Source organism: Carcharhinus amblyrhynchos, chromosome 27, assembly GCF_965287045.1.
Source record: "Carcharhinus amblyrhynchos chromosome 27, sCarAmb.v2.hapA, whole genome shotgun sequence".
NCBI classification, from domain to species: domain Eukaryota; kingdom Metazoa; phylum Chordata; class Chondrichthyes; order Carcharhiniformes; family Carcharhinidae; genus Carcharhinus; species Carcharhinus amblyrhynchos.
Window position 1 is genome coordinate 4893822 of NC_137350.1, and position 13233 is coordinate 4907054.

The 13233-nt window shown below is 44.3% G+C and overlaps 1 protein-coding gene across 1 annotated transcript in view; it reads right to left on the reverse strand.

Annotated features, from left to right (window-relative positions):
- The window catches only part of LOC145358995 (parathyroid hormone/parathyroid hormone-related peptide receptor-like), a 77380-nt gene that overhangs the window by 46186 nt on the left and 17961 nt on the right, over positions 1–13233 (reverse strand). Inside the window, exons 3-4 of the mRNA XM_080213353.1 lie at positions 5202–5307; positions 1919–2029 (exon numbers count right to left, since the gene is read on the reverse strand). Of these exons, the coding sequence (XP_080069479.1) occupies positions 1919–2029; positions 5202–5307 (217 nt within the window). The remainder of the gene's footprint in view (positions 1–1918; positions 2030–5201; positions 5308–13233) is intronic.

The window sequence follows — 13233 nt, forward strand, 5'->3', positions numbered from 1 at the left end:
TCTCAGGACGGCACAGTGGTTAGCACTGCTACCTCACAGTGCCAGGGCCCCGGGTACAATTCCGACCTGGGGTCGCTGTCTGTGTGGAGTTTGCACATTCTTCCCGTGTCTACATGGGTTTCCTCTGGGTGCTCCAGTTTCTTCCCACACTCCAAGGATGTGCGGCTTAGGTTGATTGGCAGTGTTAAATTGACCCAAGTGTTAAGGGATTAGCAGGGTAAATGTGGGGTTGCGGGTGTGGGGCGTGGGTGGGATTGTGGTGGGTGCAGACTCGATGGGCCAAATGGCCTCACTCTATGATTCTATGAACAGTTGGAACTGAGGTTAAGTAATGATCGTTTGCACAGCAATGTGGCGTACTGATAAGTCATCGCTATTTACAGGATGTGTGTATCGCTGGCGAGGTCAGTATTCACCGCCCGTCCCTAATTACTCTTCAGAAGGTGGTGGTGAGCTGCCTTCTTGAAATGCTGCAGATTACATGGTGTCGGTACATCCACATGAGTTTAAGGAGGAAATTCCAAGGTTTTGACCCAGAGACTGTGAAGGAAAAGTGGTATATTTCCAAATCAGGATGTTGTGTGCCTTGGAGGGGAACCTGCAGGTAGTGGTGTTTCCAGGTATCTGACACCCTTTTCATTCTGTTGTCGTGGGTTTGGAAAATGATGTCTAAAGAGCCTTGGTGAGTTCTTGTAGCTAGCACAAGATAATTCAGGGTGCATTGCATCTTGTAGACAGTACAAGATAATTCAGGGTGCAGTGCATCTTGTAGACAGTACAAGATAATTCAGGGTGCAGTGCATCTTGTAGATAGTACAAGATAATTCAGGGTGCAGTGCATCTTGTAGACAGTACAAGATAATTCAGGGTGCAGTGCATCTTGTAGATAGTACAAGATAATTCACTTTGCATCAGCGATGGAGGGAGTGAATATTTGTGGAAGGGGTAACAAGCAACTGGGCTGCTTTGCCCTGGATGGTGTCAAGCTTCTTGAGTGTTTTTGGAGCTGCACCCATCCAGGCAAATGGAGACTATTCCATCACACTCTTGACTTGTGCCTTGTAGATAGTGGGCAGGCTTTGGGGAATCAGAAGGGGACTCACTTGCTGCAGGATTCCTAGCCTTTGACCTGATCTAGTAGCCACAGTATTTATTTAGTCAGTCCAACTCAGTTTCTGGTCAATGGTAACCCCTAGATGTTAATAGTGGGGGGGGGGTGGGGAGCGGATTCAGTGATAGTAGTACTATTGAATGTCAATGGTTAGCTCCTCTCTTGCTGGAGAAGGTCATTGTCTGGCATTTGTGTGGCATGAATGTTAGTTGCCACTTGTCAGGCCAAGCCTGGTTATTGTCCAAGTTTTGGTGCATTGGACTGTTTCAGCATTTGAGAAGTTGTGAAAGATGCCGAACACAGTGCAAACAGCGAATATCCCCAATCCTGACCTTGTAATGGATGAAAGGTCATTGATGAAGCAGTTGAAGATGGTTGGGACTTGGACACTAACCCTGGGGAACTGTCTTGCAGCTGAGACCTCCAACCATGACAACCATCTTCCTTTGTGCCAAGTATGACCCCAAACAGCGGAGAGTTTCCCCCTGATTCCCACTGACTCCAGTCTTGCTTGGGCTCATTGATGCTATACTCAGAAAGTTCGTCTAAATATCTCATGTCCCAGTTCCCATCCTTCAGAAACCTCAGCTTATCCAAAACATTGTTTTCATATCTTACCCTGAACCTGTTCATCCATCCCTCCTGCATCCACTGCCCAGCTTTGACTCAATGCATCAATATTTAGCATCATGTTTAAATCCTCTGAGTTTCTCTAACTCCTCCAGCCCCTACAAAGCTCAATTCTTCAACTGTGCCCCTCCATTCAGTGTGACAGAGAGTGTGAGTGAGAGAAGTGTGAGCGGTTACCTCTGTGGTTAAAATCATACACGTATTCTGGACAGGAGATGGAGACGCTTTGGTTGGGGTTTCCCGCTGGCCAACACACAATCCCGTCCCACTCTGACCTGCAATGGACACCTGCACAAACACAGCAAGGGCAAACATCTCAGCAAGTCTGACACTAATAAATGATCAAAGTGCGGGGGACAGGAAGTCTCAGTTAAAGCTCAACCAGATGTGGAAGCAGTGAACAGCACCTGGAACCTACAACAAATAGAAATCTTGAAGCTGTCTCTCAGGAGATCATTTCCCAGATTACCAATCTTAAAGCACAAGTTCTTAAACACAGGTTCTGTGCGGCAACTGCCGTCCAGCACACATTCCTGTACATTGTGTCTTATTGCCTACACTCCCAACACCCCAACTCCCAGACTCTCCCAGACGGACCACCTCCAAGACTCTCCCACACAGACCACCTCTCAGACTGTCCCACATGAACTACCTCCCAAACTCTCCCACACAGATCACCTCCCAGACTCTCCCACACGGACCACCTCCCAAATTCTCCCAAATGGATCCTCTCCCAAACTTTCCCATATGGACCACCTCCCAGACTCTCCCACATGGACCACCTCCCAAACTTTCCCCCACAGACCACCTCCCAAACTCTCCCCCACAGACCACTTCCCAAACTCTCCCCCACAGACCATCTCCCAACTCTCCCTCCTGTAATATCTCTACATGTTCAACACGGTTCTGGAAAAAGTGATCAGAAGCAAAAGCCGAACAGTCTATCCACTGATTTAAACATCTATCCTCTCCAGCTCAGGCAGTGCACAATAGCAGCAATGTGCACCATCTACAAGATACACTGCAATATTCACTAATGCTACTATTCACAAACCCAATACTCCCAACATCTGGAAGGACAAGGCTGGCAACCAATGATAGTTGGAACACTCAGCTCCAAATCCGCTCCAAGTCACTCACCATCCTGACTAGGAAATATATTGCCATTCGTTAATGTCGCTGGGTCAAAATCCTGGAACTCACTCTCTAATAATCCATCACGCAAACCAGCCTCCCATCCATTGATTCTGTCTACACTTCCTGCTACCTTGGCAAAGCAGCCAGCATAATCAAAGACCCCACGCACCACAGACATCCTCTCTTCCATCTTCTTCTATTGGGAAAAAGATACAAAAGTGCGAGAACGTGAACCATTCAACTCAAGAACAGCTTCTTCCCTGCTGCCATCAGACTTTTGAATGGACCTATCTTTCATTAAGTTGGTCTTTCTCTACACCCTAGCTATGACTGTAACCCTACATTCTGCACTTTTTTTCTCTATGTACAGTATGCTTTGTCTGTATAGTGTGCAAGAAACAATACTTCTCACTGTTATACCAATATATGTGACAATAATAAATCAAATCAAATCAAAGCACTGTGGGTGTACCTGCACCACACGGACTACAGCGGTCCAAGAGGGCAGCTCACCGCCACATTTTCCAGGGCAGTAAATACTGGCCATGAGTACAACAACATTTACAAAGAAGGCACTTCCTGGAACCATCACTCTCAATTCACAAATGGATTCCCTCTTTAATCAATGCTACTTTTAATGCAGTGTTTTTTAAACATATCTGCAAGCCTCCAGTGCAGCACCTTATCATGTACCTTCCACTTATACAAAACATCCAACAGATCTCCTTTAACAATAACCTTCCTTCAGTCCTCTAAACAGCTGGATTAATTTTTCAGATCCCATTTGCCATTTACTTTACCCCTTGTTCAGATACAAGATCAGTAACCCCAGGGTATTTGAGAGATCAGACTAGACCCCAGCAATTCACTATTTTGACATTATGTGAGGCTATGCTGTTTTACTCCAGTGCAAATCTGGGAAGCTGTTAACAAAATAAACTTTATTTAACAACACCGTTTAACTATAAAAAATGAATTAGCTTCGCATTTAACAATTGAACAACAGTTAAGCATGACAAGATACAATTCTTAACTGCTAACCTATTCCTATGAGTTCCAATTCGAGCAATATTCCTTTTACAGACTTAAAACCCCTCTTCAAAATCAGTTAGCAGAACACCGGTTTACGTTTTGTACTTAAGGTTGCCAGACCTAGAGCTCTCAGTGCACTTCTGGGGAGCGAGACAGAGTGACACATTTTGTTTTGTTTAGAAACAGACAGAAAACTGCTTGTTCTTAGAAATGAAAGGTAAACTGGGTATCTTCCCTGTAAACTTAGTTTCTTCCATTAGCACACATCTTGGTCCCTGTCAATCAACTTAATCCATAAGACAATAACATATAGGAGAAAATAGGCCATTCAGCCCATCAGGTCTGCTCTGGCATTCAATCATGGCTGATAAGTTTCTCAACCTCATTCTCCCGCTTTTTCCCCATTACCTTTGATCCTTTTACCAATCAAGAACCTATCTCTGTCTTAAATGCACTCAATGACCTGGACTCCATAACGTTCTGTGGCAATGAATTCCCCAGATTCACCCCCTCTGACTGAAGAAATTCCTCCTCACCTCAGTTCTAAATGGCCTTCTGTTTACCCTGAAGCTGCTCCCTCAAATCCTAGTCTCTCCTCCTAATGGAAACATCTTCCCCATGTCCACTCTATCCAGGCCTCTCAATGAGATTCCCTCCCCATCCTTCAAAATGCCAAGTACAGACCCAGAGTCCTCAGACACTCCTCATTCGTCAAGCTTTTCATTCCAGGGATCATTCTTGTGAGCCTCCTCTGGACCCTCTCCAAGGCCAGCACATCTTTCCTTAAGGCCCAGAATTGTTCACAATATTCCAAATGTGGTCTCACCAGAGATCAAAACTATACTCCAAAACCCCAGCAAGATCTCCTCATTCAAGCTGTGATATCCTCACTCTCTTTCCCATCATTCTTGTTTTTATAATTTTGCATTATCCATTTGCTTTGTGATTTCTGCCTTCTTACTTTTTGAGTTTACAAAATCTCTATTTTCTTTTCAGAGTCCCTCAGAGTATTCAACCAGCTTCTTCTCCCATTCTACATTCTGCTGCTCTCTCTCTCTCATTAATGGGAGATTTGTGAAGAATCCTCTGGTTGATTCCCATTTTAACTTCTCTAACTTTTACTCTCATTTTCTTTTTGGAATGGATAGAGTCTCAATCATATTTTCCATCCTCTGTCCATGCTTTTGTTCATTGATTTTTTTTTCTTTCTGGTGAACCTGGTTCTCTTTATTTCCTATTTTCTTCCGGTCTAAATACAGTTAAAGATGAGGTTTTAAAATAGGTATTTTACCTGAGTTCTGAGCTGGTCTTGTTTTCAGGTTCTTTTCACAATTTCGCTTTGCCTCAAACAACAAATAAATCTGCTCCTCTTTCGTGATGACATCATCAGCGTCAACCTATCAGTAACAAGAAACAAGAAACAGCATCAGCCAAACAAATTTCACACAGTCCCATTGACCTTTGCCCTTTAACCCTGGGCTATGACATTTTAGCTCTGGCCTTTCCCCTCATTCCCTCACATTGACTCAACCCACCAATCACTGGCCCTGACCTCTTTCCCCTCCCTCCTTCCTGACCCCTGAAATGCTGCTTTGTTCCCATTCTCTCACCATTTACCCCAGTGCTATTTGGAATGGGAAGAAGTACCAGGCTTGTCAGTGGCACCCAAATCTCGTAGGAAGATTGTCTTAAAATCTTTGGCTCCTTTGCCTCTTCCCTGTTCTTACTCTTTTCCCTTGATCTCCCTGTGACAACTCCTAGGAGATCCATGAGGAAATCACTGATTGATCTCCCTATGGGGTCTATTGAATACGAGTTCCCCTGGAAAGAGGCAGTGGTCCACCCAGCTGAAACTCAGAGTTTTTAATAAGGCAGGCCCAGGACTGGGCCTGCTGAATGGTAATGCCAGGCAGGACCTGGTGTGTGTACATCATTGTAGTAGTTTTACTTTGCATTCTGTAATTAACTATGCTCCTATCCAATCGGGCTTCCTGAGTCTTTATACCCACCCTTCACCCCGATCTCATCCTTTGGCCCTTGTTTAATTAATACATTTAACATGCTCAAATGTAGGCAGCAATTATTGCATAACTTTATTTACGCCTCCCCAACAGAGAAGGCAGTATAGGGAGCAGTACACTGAGATCTTACAATACACTACACCCCCTCCCCACTTCAAAAATCAAATAACATGTAAAATGATGTATGGACCTAATTTCCCAGAACACTCCTTGACTAACCAATATCAACAATAGCTGAAATTTAACATGGGTTGCCTATTTATTTTTTATCGTAATCACAAGTGATATATGTACACATAATGTTACGAGGGTAGTTTGTACTTAAATATATTTAGGGCAGGATTTACCAAGCAACACTGTGCGGTGGGAGGAAGCGGACCCCCCATTGGTGGCTGCAGGATCTTCTGGTCCTGCTATTATCAGAGAGGTTTCACATTGGATACACCCCTCACCACGGTGAAATCCATGGCAAGGGTGCACTCTCGGAGGAACCGGAGGATCCCACTGCTGTGGACGGCCAGGAAATCTCTCCCTTTGTTTTTCCTGAACATCAGTAAGTCTTCATCAAAAGTATTATTGACTCTGAAAGGTTTACTCCTGGCTGTTTTCCATTAACCTATCTGGCTATCTTCTTCCATTTCCAGCAGCTTTACTCGGAGCTCCCAACGTCGACCAACTCCACCTCATGGCTGGGATTGTGCCTCATGGCGGGAATTTTACCAGCACGCTCACCCCGATTCCGGGGGCGACGAGGCTCGGAGAACGGCACTCTCCATTGGCCTCGGGCAGAATCGTGCATAAACCCAGGTGGACGTACCAGTAAAATTCCACCCAACTGACTATGAGTGGATTCTGTGACACTGGCAAACATTCAGTTTCTTTCTTACTCTCACTGTGGATGGTCAGGTTTATCAGACTCTCCCTTTGTCAGATTTCCTCTTTCAAATGAACTATATGATACTGATGGTGTCTTTTGGGATCTTCACTAACTATGTTCTTTTTTTCATAACTCCACAATCATGTGTTTCTCCCCATGATGTTTTTGTACCACAACCTCCTGGCCAGCACCAACCTCTCTCTGTTTCATGATCCACCTTCACTTTATTGTGCTTTCCTCTTACTTTGCTACTCGTGTAAACTAAACCGTATTCTCAGAGCCTGTTTAAACATTAACTCAAAAGACAATCAATCTGCAAATAGTACATCAATCAAGGGATTGGGTTTAGGAGTCGGGAGGTAATGCTGCAACTTTATAAGACCCTTGTCAGACCCCACTTGGAGCACTGTGCTCAGTTCTGGTGGCCTCACTAGAGGAAGGATGTGGAAGCTATTGAGAGGGTGCAGAGGAGATTTACAAGGATGTTGCCTGGATTGGGAGGCATGCCTTATGAGGATAGGTTGAGGGAGCTGGGTCTCTTCTCCCTGGAGAGACGAAGGTTGAGAGGCGACCTGATAGGGGTTTATAAAATGTTGAGAGGAATAGATAGGGTAGATTCTCGGAGGCTATTTCCCAGGGCTGAAATGGTCGCTACGAGAGGACACAGGTTTAAGGTGCCGGGGAGCAGGTACAGAGGAGATGTCAGGGGTAAGTCTTTCACTCAGAGGGTGGTGAGTGAGTGGAATCGGCTGCCGTCGGTGGTGGTGGAGGCGAACTCGCTGGGATCTTTTAAGAGACTTCTGGATGAGTACATGGGATTTACTGGGATTGAGGGTTAGAGATAGGCCTGGTAGGTAGGGATATGATCGGCGCAACCTGTGGGCCAAAGGGCCTGTTTGTGCTGTAGTGTTCTATGTTCTAGTACAGAGTCTGCCCAGCTTGTGTGTCAACGAGAAGCAGAAATTGCTGCTTAGCCTGTCGCCTGGCAAATACTTCTGCAAAGGGCCATCCACAATTTGTGCACTGCACAGGCCAATCCACAGAGAAGGAAGCAAGCCACAATGCCACCCTACGCCAACAGCCAGCCAGTACCCAGATATCTCAGACTTCCTGCCCACCTCCCTCCCAGCATCATTTTATCTGAACTGTCTTTAGTGAATTATTCAATGTTGACAGTAATTGTTTCTTAAAATTAAAACCATTGTTAAAATAAAGCTGTCCAGGGTGTGAAATATTCTTAATGCATTGTTTCATGGTATATTTTCCTCAATGCAGTTGCTCTTTCTGTTCCCAGGGTGGCACAGTGGTTAGCACTGCTGCCTCACAGCTCCAGGGACCTGGGTTCAATTCCACTGTCTGTGCAGAGCCTGCATGTTCTCTCTGTGTCTGCGCGGGTTTCCTCGGAGTGCTCCGATTTCCTCCCACAGTCTGAAAGATGTTGCTAGTTAGATGCATTGGCCATGCTAAATTTTCCCTCAGTGAATCCAAACAGGCACCAGAGTGTGGCGACTAGGGGATTTTCACAGTAACTTCATTGCAGTGTGAATGTAAACCTACTTGTGACTAATAAATAAATCTAAATAAACCTAAACCATATTGCATTATCATCAACATATTTACAAATCCATCCCTCGCTGTATGATGTACTAATAGACAGCTTTGTATTTATATAGCACCTTTCACAACCTCAGGACATTCCAAAGAGCTTTACATCCGAGGAAATACTTTTGAAGTGTAGTCATTTTTGTCGGGCGCATGATAGGCAGTTTGAGCTTAGCAAGCTCCCACAGACAATAATGAGATATTGATTAGATCATTAGTTGATTGAGGATCAGCCAGGATACCAGGAAACTCCCCTGCTATTCTTCCAAAGGTGCTGTGTGGGCTTTTACATCTACCCGAGGGGACAGCAGAGTCCCAGCACTCAATATTGCATTACAATCCTGTTAGGGACCACTAACATTTAAGAAATCCAAACACCCAGTAATTAACTGATAGAATTACATTTGTAAATAGCAACAAACTTTAGCAAATACCAGAAGAACATACAAGTTGGAGCAGGAATGGGCTACCTGGCCCTTCAAACCTGCTCCATTATTCATCACCGATGCACAGTGGCAGCTGAGATCCGCCATCTATAAGGTGCACTGCAGGAACTCACCAATGATCTTTAGACAGCACCTTCCAAACACACACTCACCACCATCTAGAAGGACAAGAGCAGCAGATACCAGGGGACACCATCAGCTAGAGGTTCCCATCCAAGTCACTCAGCATCCTGACTTGGAAACATATCAGCGTTCTTTCACTGCCACTGGGTCAAATACTGGAACTAAATCTCTAACAGCATTGTAGGTGTATCTACACATCAGGGATTGCAACAGTTCAAGAAGGCAACTCACCTCCACTTTCTGAAGGGAAGTTAGAGATATGCAATAAATACTGGCCTAGTCAGTGTTAACCACACCCTGGAAATGCATTTAAAAAAAATCATCCCTGATCTGCCTGCCTGCTCCTGGTAACCTTTCACCCCGTCGTTTATCAAGAATCTATCTAGCTTTGCTGGAGAACATTCAAAGACCCTGTCTCCATTGCTTTTTGATAGAAGGAATTTCAAAAACTCATGAACCTGTGAGAGGAAGAAATTCTCCTCATCTCTGTCTTAAATGGGTGATGTTATATATTCCAGTTTGTACATTGGATGGTCCCGGGTTTGGTCACACGGTCAGTCTGTGATCTCATTGGCTGCTTTGTAGGCTTTATACAGTCTAGTTCACATCACTGTGGAGTAAAGAGCTACCAAATAAACCAGTTTTGTTGCTACATCCAAAACCCACATGCTATCACTTTCCACTCTTTTCTCCTACACCAAGCGTGTTCTCCTACACCTGTTCTATTCTACAAATAGAACAGATGGCCATTTATTTTTATATCGTGAACCCTAGTTCTGGATTCTCCCACAAGACGAAGCGTTATCTCCACATTGACCCTGCTAAGACCCCTCAGGATTTTGTATGTTTTGTTACAAGTCAGGTCAGATACTTCAAGGTGTTTTATGAAGCTCCCCTGATCTGCACCGTTTTACATTGAATTTGGCTTGAACGAGCATGAGGGGTTTCACTCCAGCTGTGATTCAACTGATCCACAAGGAGCTTTTATCAAAAAGAAAGTTTAATAAAAAATATTGTTTACATAAGACAATTAGCAAGAACGTTTAACAATTACAAACAAGAAGTGATAATGTATAATTCTTAAGGAAATAGAAATCATAGAAACCCTACAGTAAACAAAGAGGCCATTCAGCCCATCGAGCCTGCACCGTCCACAATCCCACCCAGGCCCTACCCCCATATCCCTACATCTTTACCTGCTAACCCCTCTAACCTACACATCTCAGGACACTAAGGGGCAATTTTATCTTGGCGAATCAACCTAACCCACCCATCTTTGGACTGCTAATGTGTTCCAACATCCAAAACACAAAACCCTTCAAAATAGCACAATACACCATGGGTTATTACAATACAGCCTATTTGTTATAGGAATCCAGCCTCCTGGGTTAAATAGTGAAAATTCCTTGTGAGGAAACTCAGAAGAGGTTGTAGTCGAATCTTTTTCCCAAAACACAGCTTCTTTAAGGCAGGATGGCAATAAGCCTTTCCTTCAGCAAACTGATAATAGTTTCAGAAGCAAACAAAAAGAGCAGAGAGAGAGAGAGATTGCTTCTTAGCTTGTTAAAATGTTTCCAACACACTCCCCAAAACAGAGCTGAAAGCCTCAAGGAAAAACGCCTATTACCTGACTACCACAAACAAAACTGAAAGCCCCATCACCTGACTGCTTAGCTCCACCCCCAATGACATCGCTGAAGCTGTAAATTGCATGATTTTTTTAAAAAAAGACCTTTCTTAAAGGTACATTCACACAACAGTTTCAATCAAGTTGCCTCTTTGCTAAACTTCAGCAGATATAATCGAAATCTGTCCAATATCTCCTCAGAAGACAACCCATCCATTCCAGGTATTAGTCTAATAACCTTTCTCTGAACTGCCTCTAATGCATTCACATCCATCAAGTAAACCAATACTGTACACAGTACCCGGGATGTGGTCTCACCAATGTCCTATCCAACTGAAGCATAACTTCCTTACTTCTCCAATCAATTTCCCCCACAATAAACAACAATGTTCTATTAGCTTTCTTAATTATTTGCTACAACTGTATATTTGCCTTCTGTGATTCATGCACAAGGACACCCAGATCCCTCTACATCTCAGAACTCTGTATTCTCTTATGCTTTTAGATAACATGCTTTTTATTATTTCCGCCAAAGGGGGCAATTTCACATTTGCCCACATTGTCAGATTTTTGCCCACTCACTTAACCTGTGTCCCTTTGTAGCCTCTCTATGTCCTTGTCATAAAACTTACTTTTCTACCTAGCTTTCTGTCATCAGAAATTTAGCGACCATACCTTTGGTTCCTTCATGCAAATCATTTATATAAAAATTGAGGCCCCAGCACTGATCCGTGTGGATGCTACTTGTCACATCCTATCACCCAGAAAAAGACCCATTTATGCCAACTCTCAGTTTCGTACAGCACAAAAGCACGCCCTTCGTCCCACCATGTCTATCCCGACCAACAAATATCAATCTATACTAATCCCATTTACCAGCACTTGCCCCATAGCTAACTATGCTATGGTGATTTAAGTGCTCGTTCAGATGCTTTTTAAATGTTGGGAGAGTTCCTGCCTCCACCACGCTCTCAATCTGCACATCCCATATTTCCACCACCCTCTGGGTGAAAACATTTTTTCCTCAGATCCCCTCTAAACCTCACCTTAAACTTTCTGGTTTTAGATACCTCTGCCATGGAGAAAAGATTTTTACAGTCAGCGCCTCTCACAATTTTGTGTCCTGTGTCAGATCCCACCTCCTCTGTTCCAGTCTCACCTCATAGTTGAAACTTGCCATCCAGGTGAATCTTGTCTACACCCTCTCCTGTGCAATCACATCTTTCTGATTGTGTAGCGACCAGCACAGCACACACTATGACAAAAGATTGTTCTAAATAAGGATCAAGAGCCTCAGGAGATTCTTGGGAATCAACATATTTTTATGGCTCACCTGTCTTATGTTTGAGCTTCTGGGGATTCTGTGAATGTCTGTATAAGTTGTGTATGTTGATTGATGTCTCTTTTTTCACATCCACAGGTGATTCAGTCCACCTTGTTGTCCAATAAGGAGCATACACGCAGAGGGTCGTGCGAGGGCTGCTCTTGGATGTTGCCTCGAGAGTTGCCTCGTGCTTCACGTCATTAGTGTACGCTTAAACTGGACAAGCTGATGGGCAACACGACAGCTCAGTGACTATCACTGTTTGCTGTGCAGACACATGGATTTGGGCCGGTGTCTGTGGGAGTTTGTACATTCTCCCCGTGCTTGCGTGGGTTTTCTCCGGGTGCTCCGGTTTCCTCCCACACCCCAAAGATGTGCTATTAGGCTGATTGGTGTAACAAATTGTCCCTAAATTAGTCTTCCCTCAATCTGGCTATGGTTCCTTTATTGTGGAGTCCAATAGGTGTAGATAAAGGTCATAGGGAGAAGCGGGCACTCACAATGTTAAAATGGCGGCGCGGGCTCGTTGGGCCAAAGGGCCTGTTTCCTGTGCTGGGTTCTTCTTTGTCCTTTGTATCTACGGCCTAACCAATGTTTTATAAAGTTGTATCAAGACTTCCCTGCTCCTATATTCTGTGCCCCTGCCAATGAAGGGAAGCATTCTGTATGCCATCTTCACCATTCCATCTACCTGTGCTGCCACCTTCAGGGATTTATGGACAAGACTCTTTATTCCCCATTACTCCCTGGGGACCTACCGGTCGCGGTGTACATCCTACCTTTAGGCTTCCCAAACCTCATACTTAACAGGATTAAGTTCCATTTGCCATTGCTCTGTCCAATTTATCAACTGATCACTATCAGTCTGCAGCCTCAGACTATCTTCCTCGCTATCAACACCACCAATTTTCATGTCATTTGCAAACTTACTAATTGTACCTTTTACATTCACGTCCAAGGTGTTAATGTATGTAGCAAGGGTCCCAGCACTGACCCCGTGTAGACTGTCCCAATGGTACAGATCCCCATTTCCCCAGTACTGATGCTAGTATCCCTCGCCAGTCTGAGCCATACCTTCATTTTCCTAATCCTATTTGTCCTCTGCCAATTTGCATGTGGTTCAGGTAATAATCCAGGAATTATTTATTACCTTTGAGGTTCTGCATCTTAATTTGTTGCCTAATTCCTCACACTGACACTGCAGAACCCTCTTCCTTCCCCTCCCTATGTCGTTGGTACCTACTTTGACCATGACCACTGGATGCCCTCCCTTTGGCAAAGCAGCCAGCACAATCAAGGATCC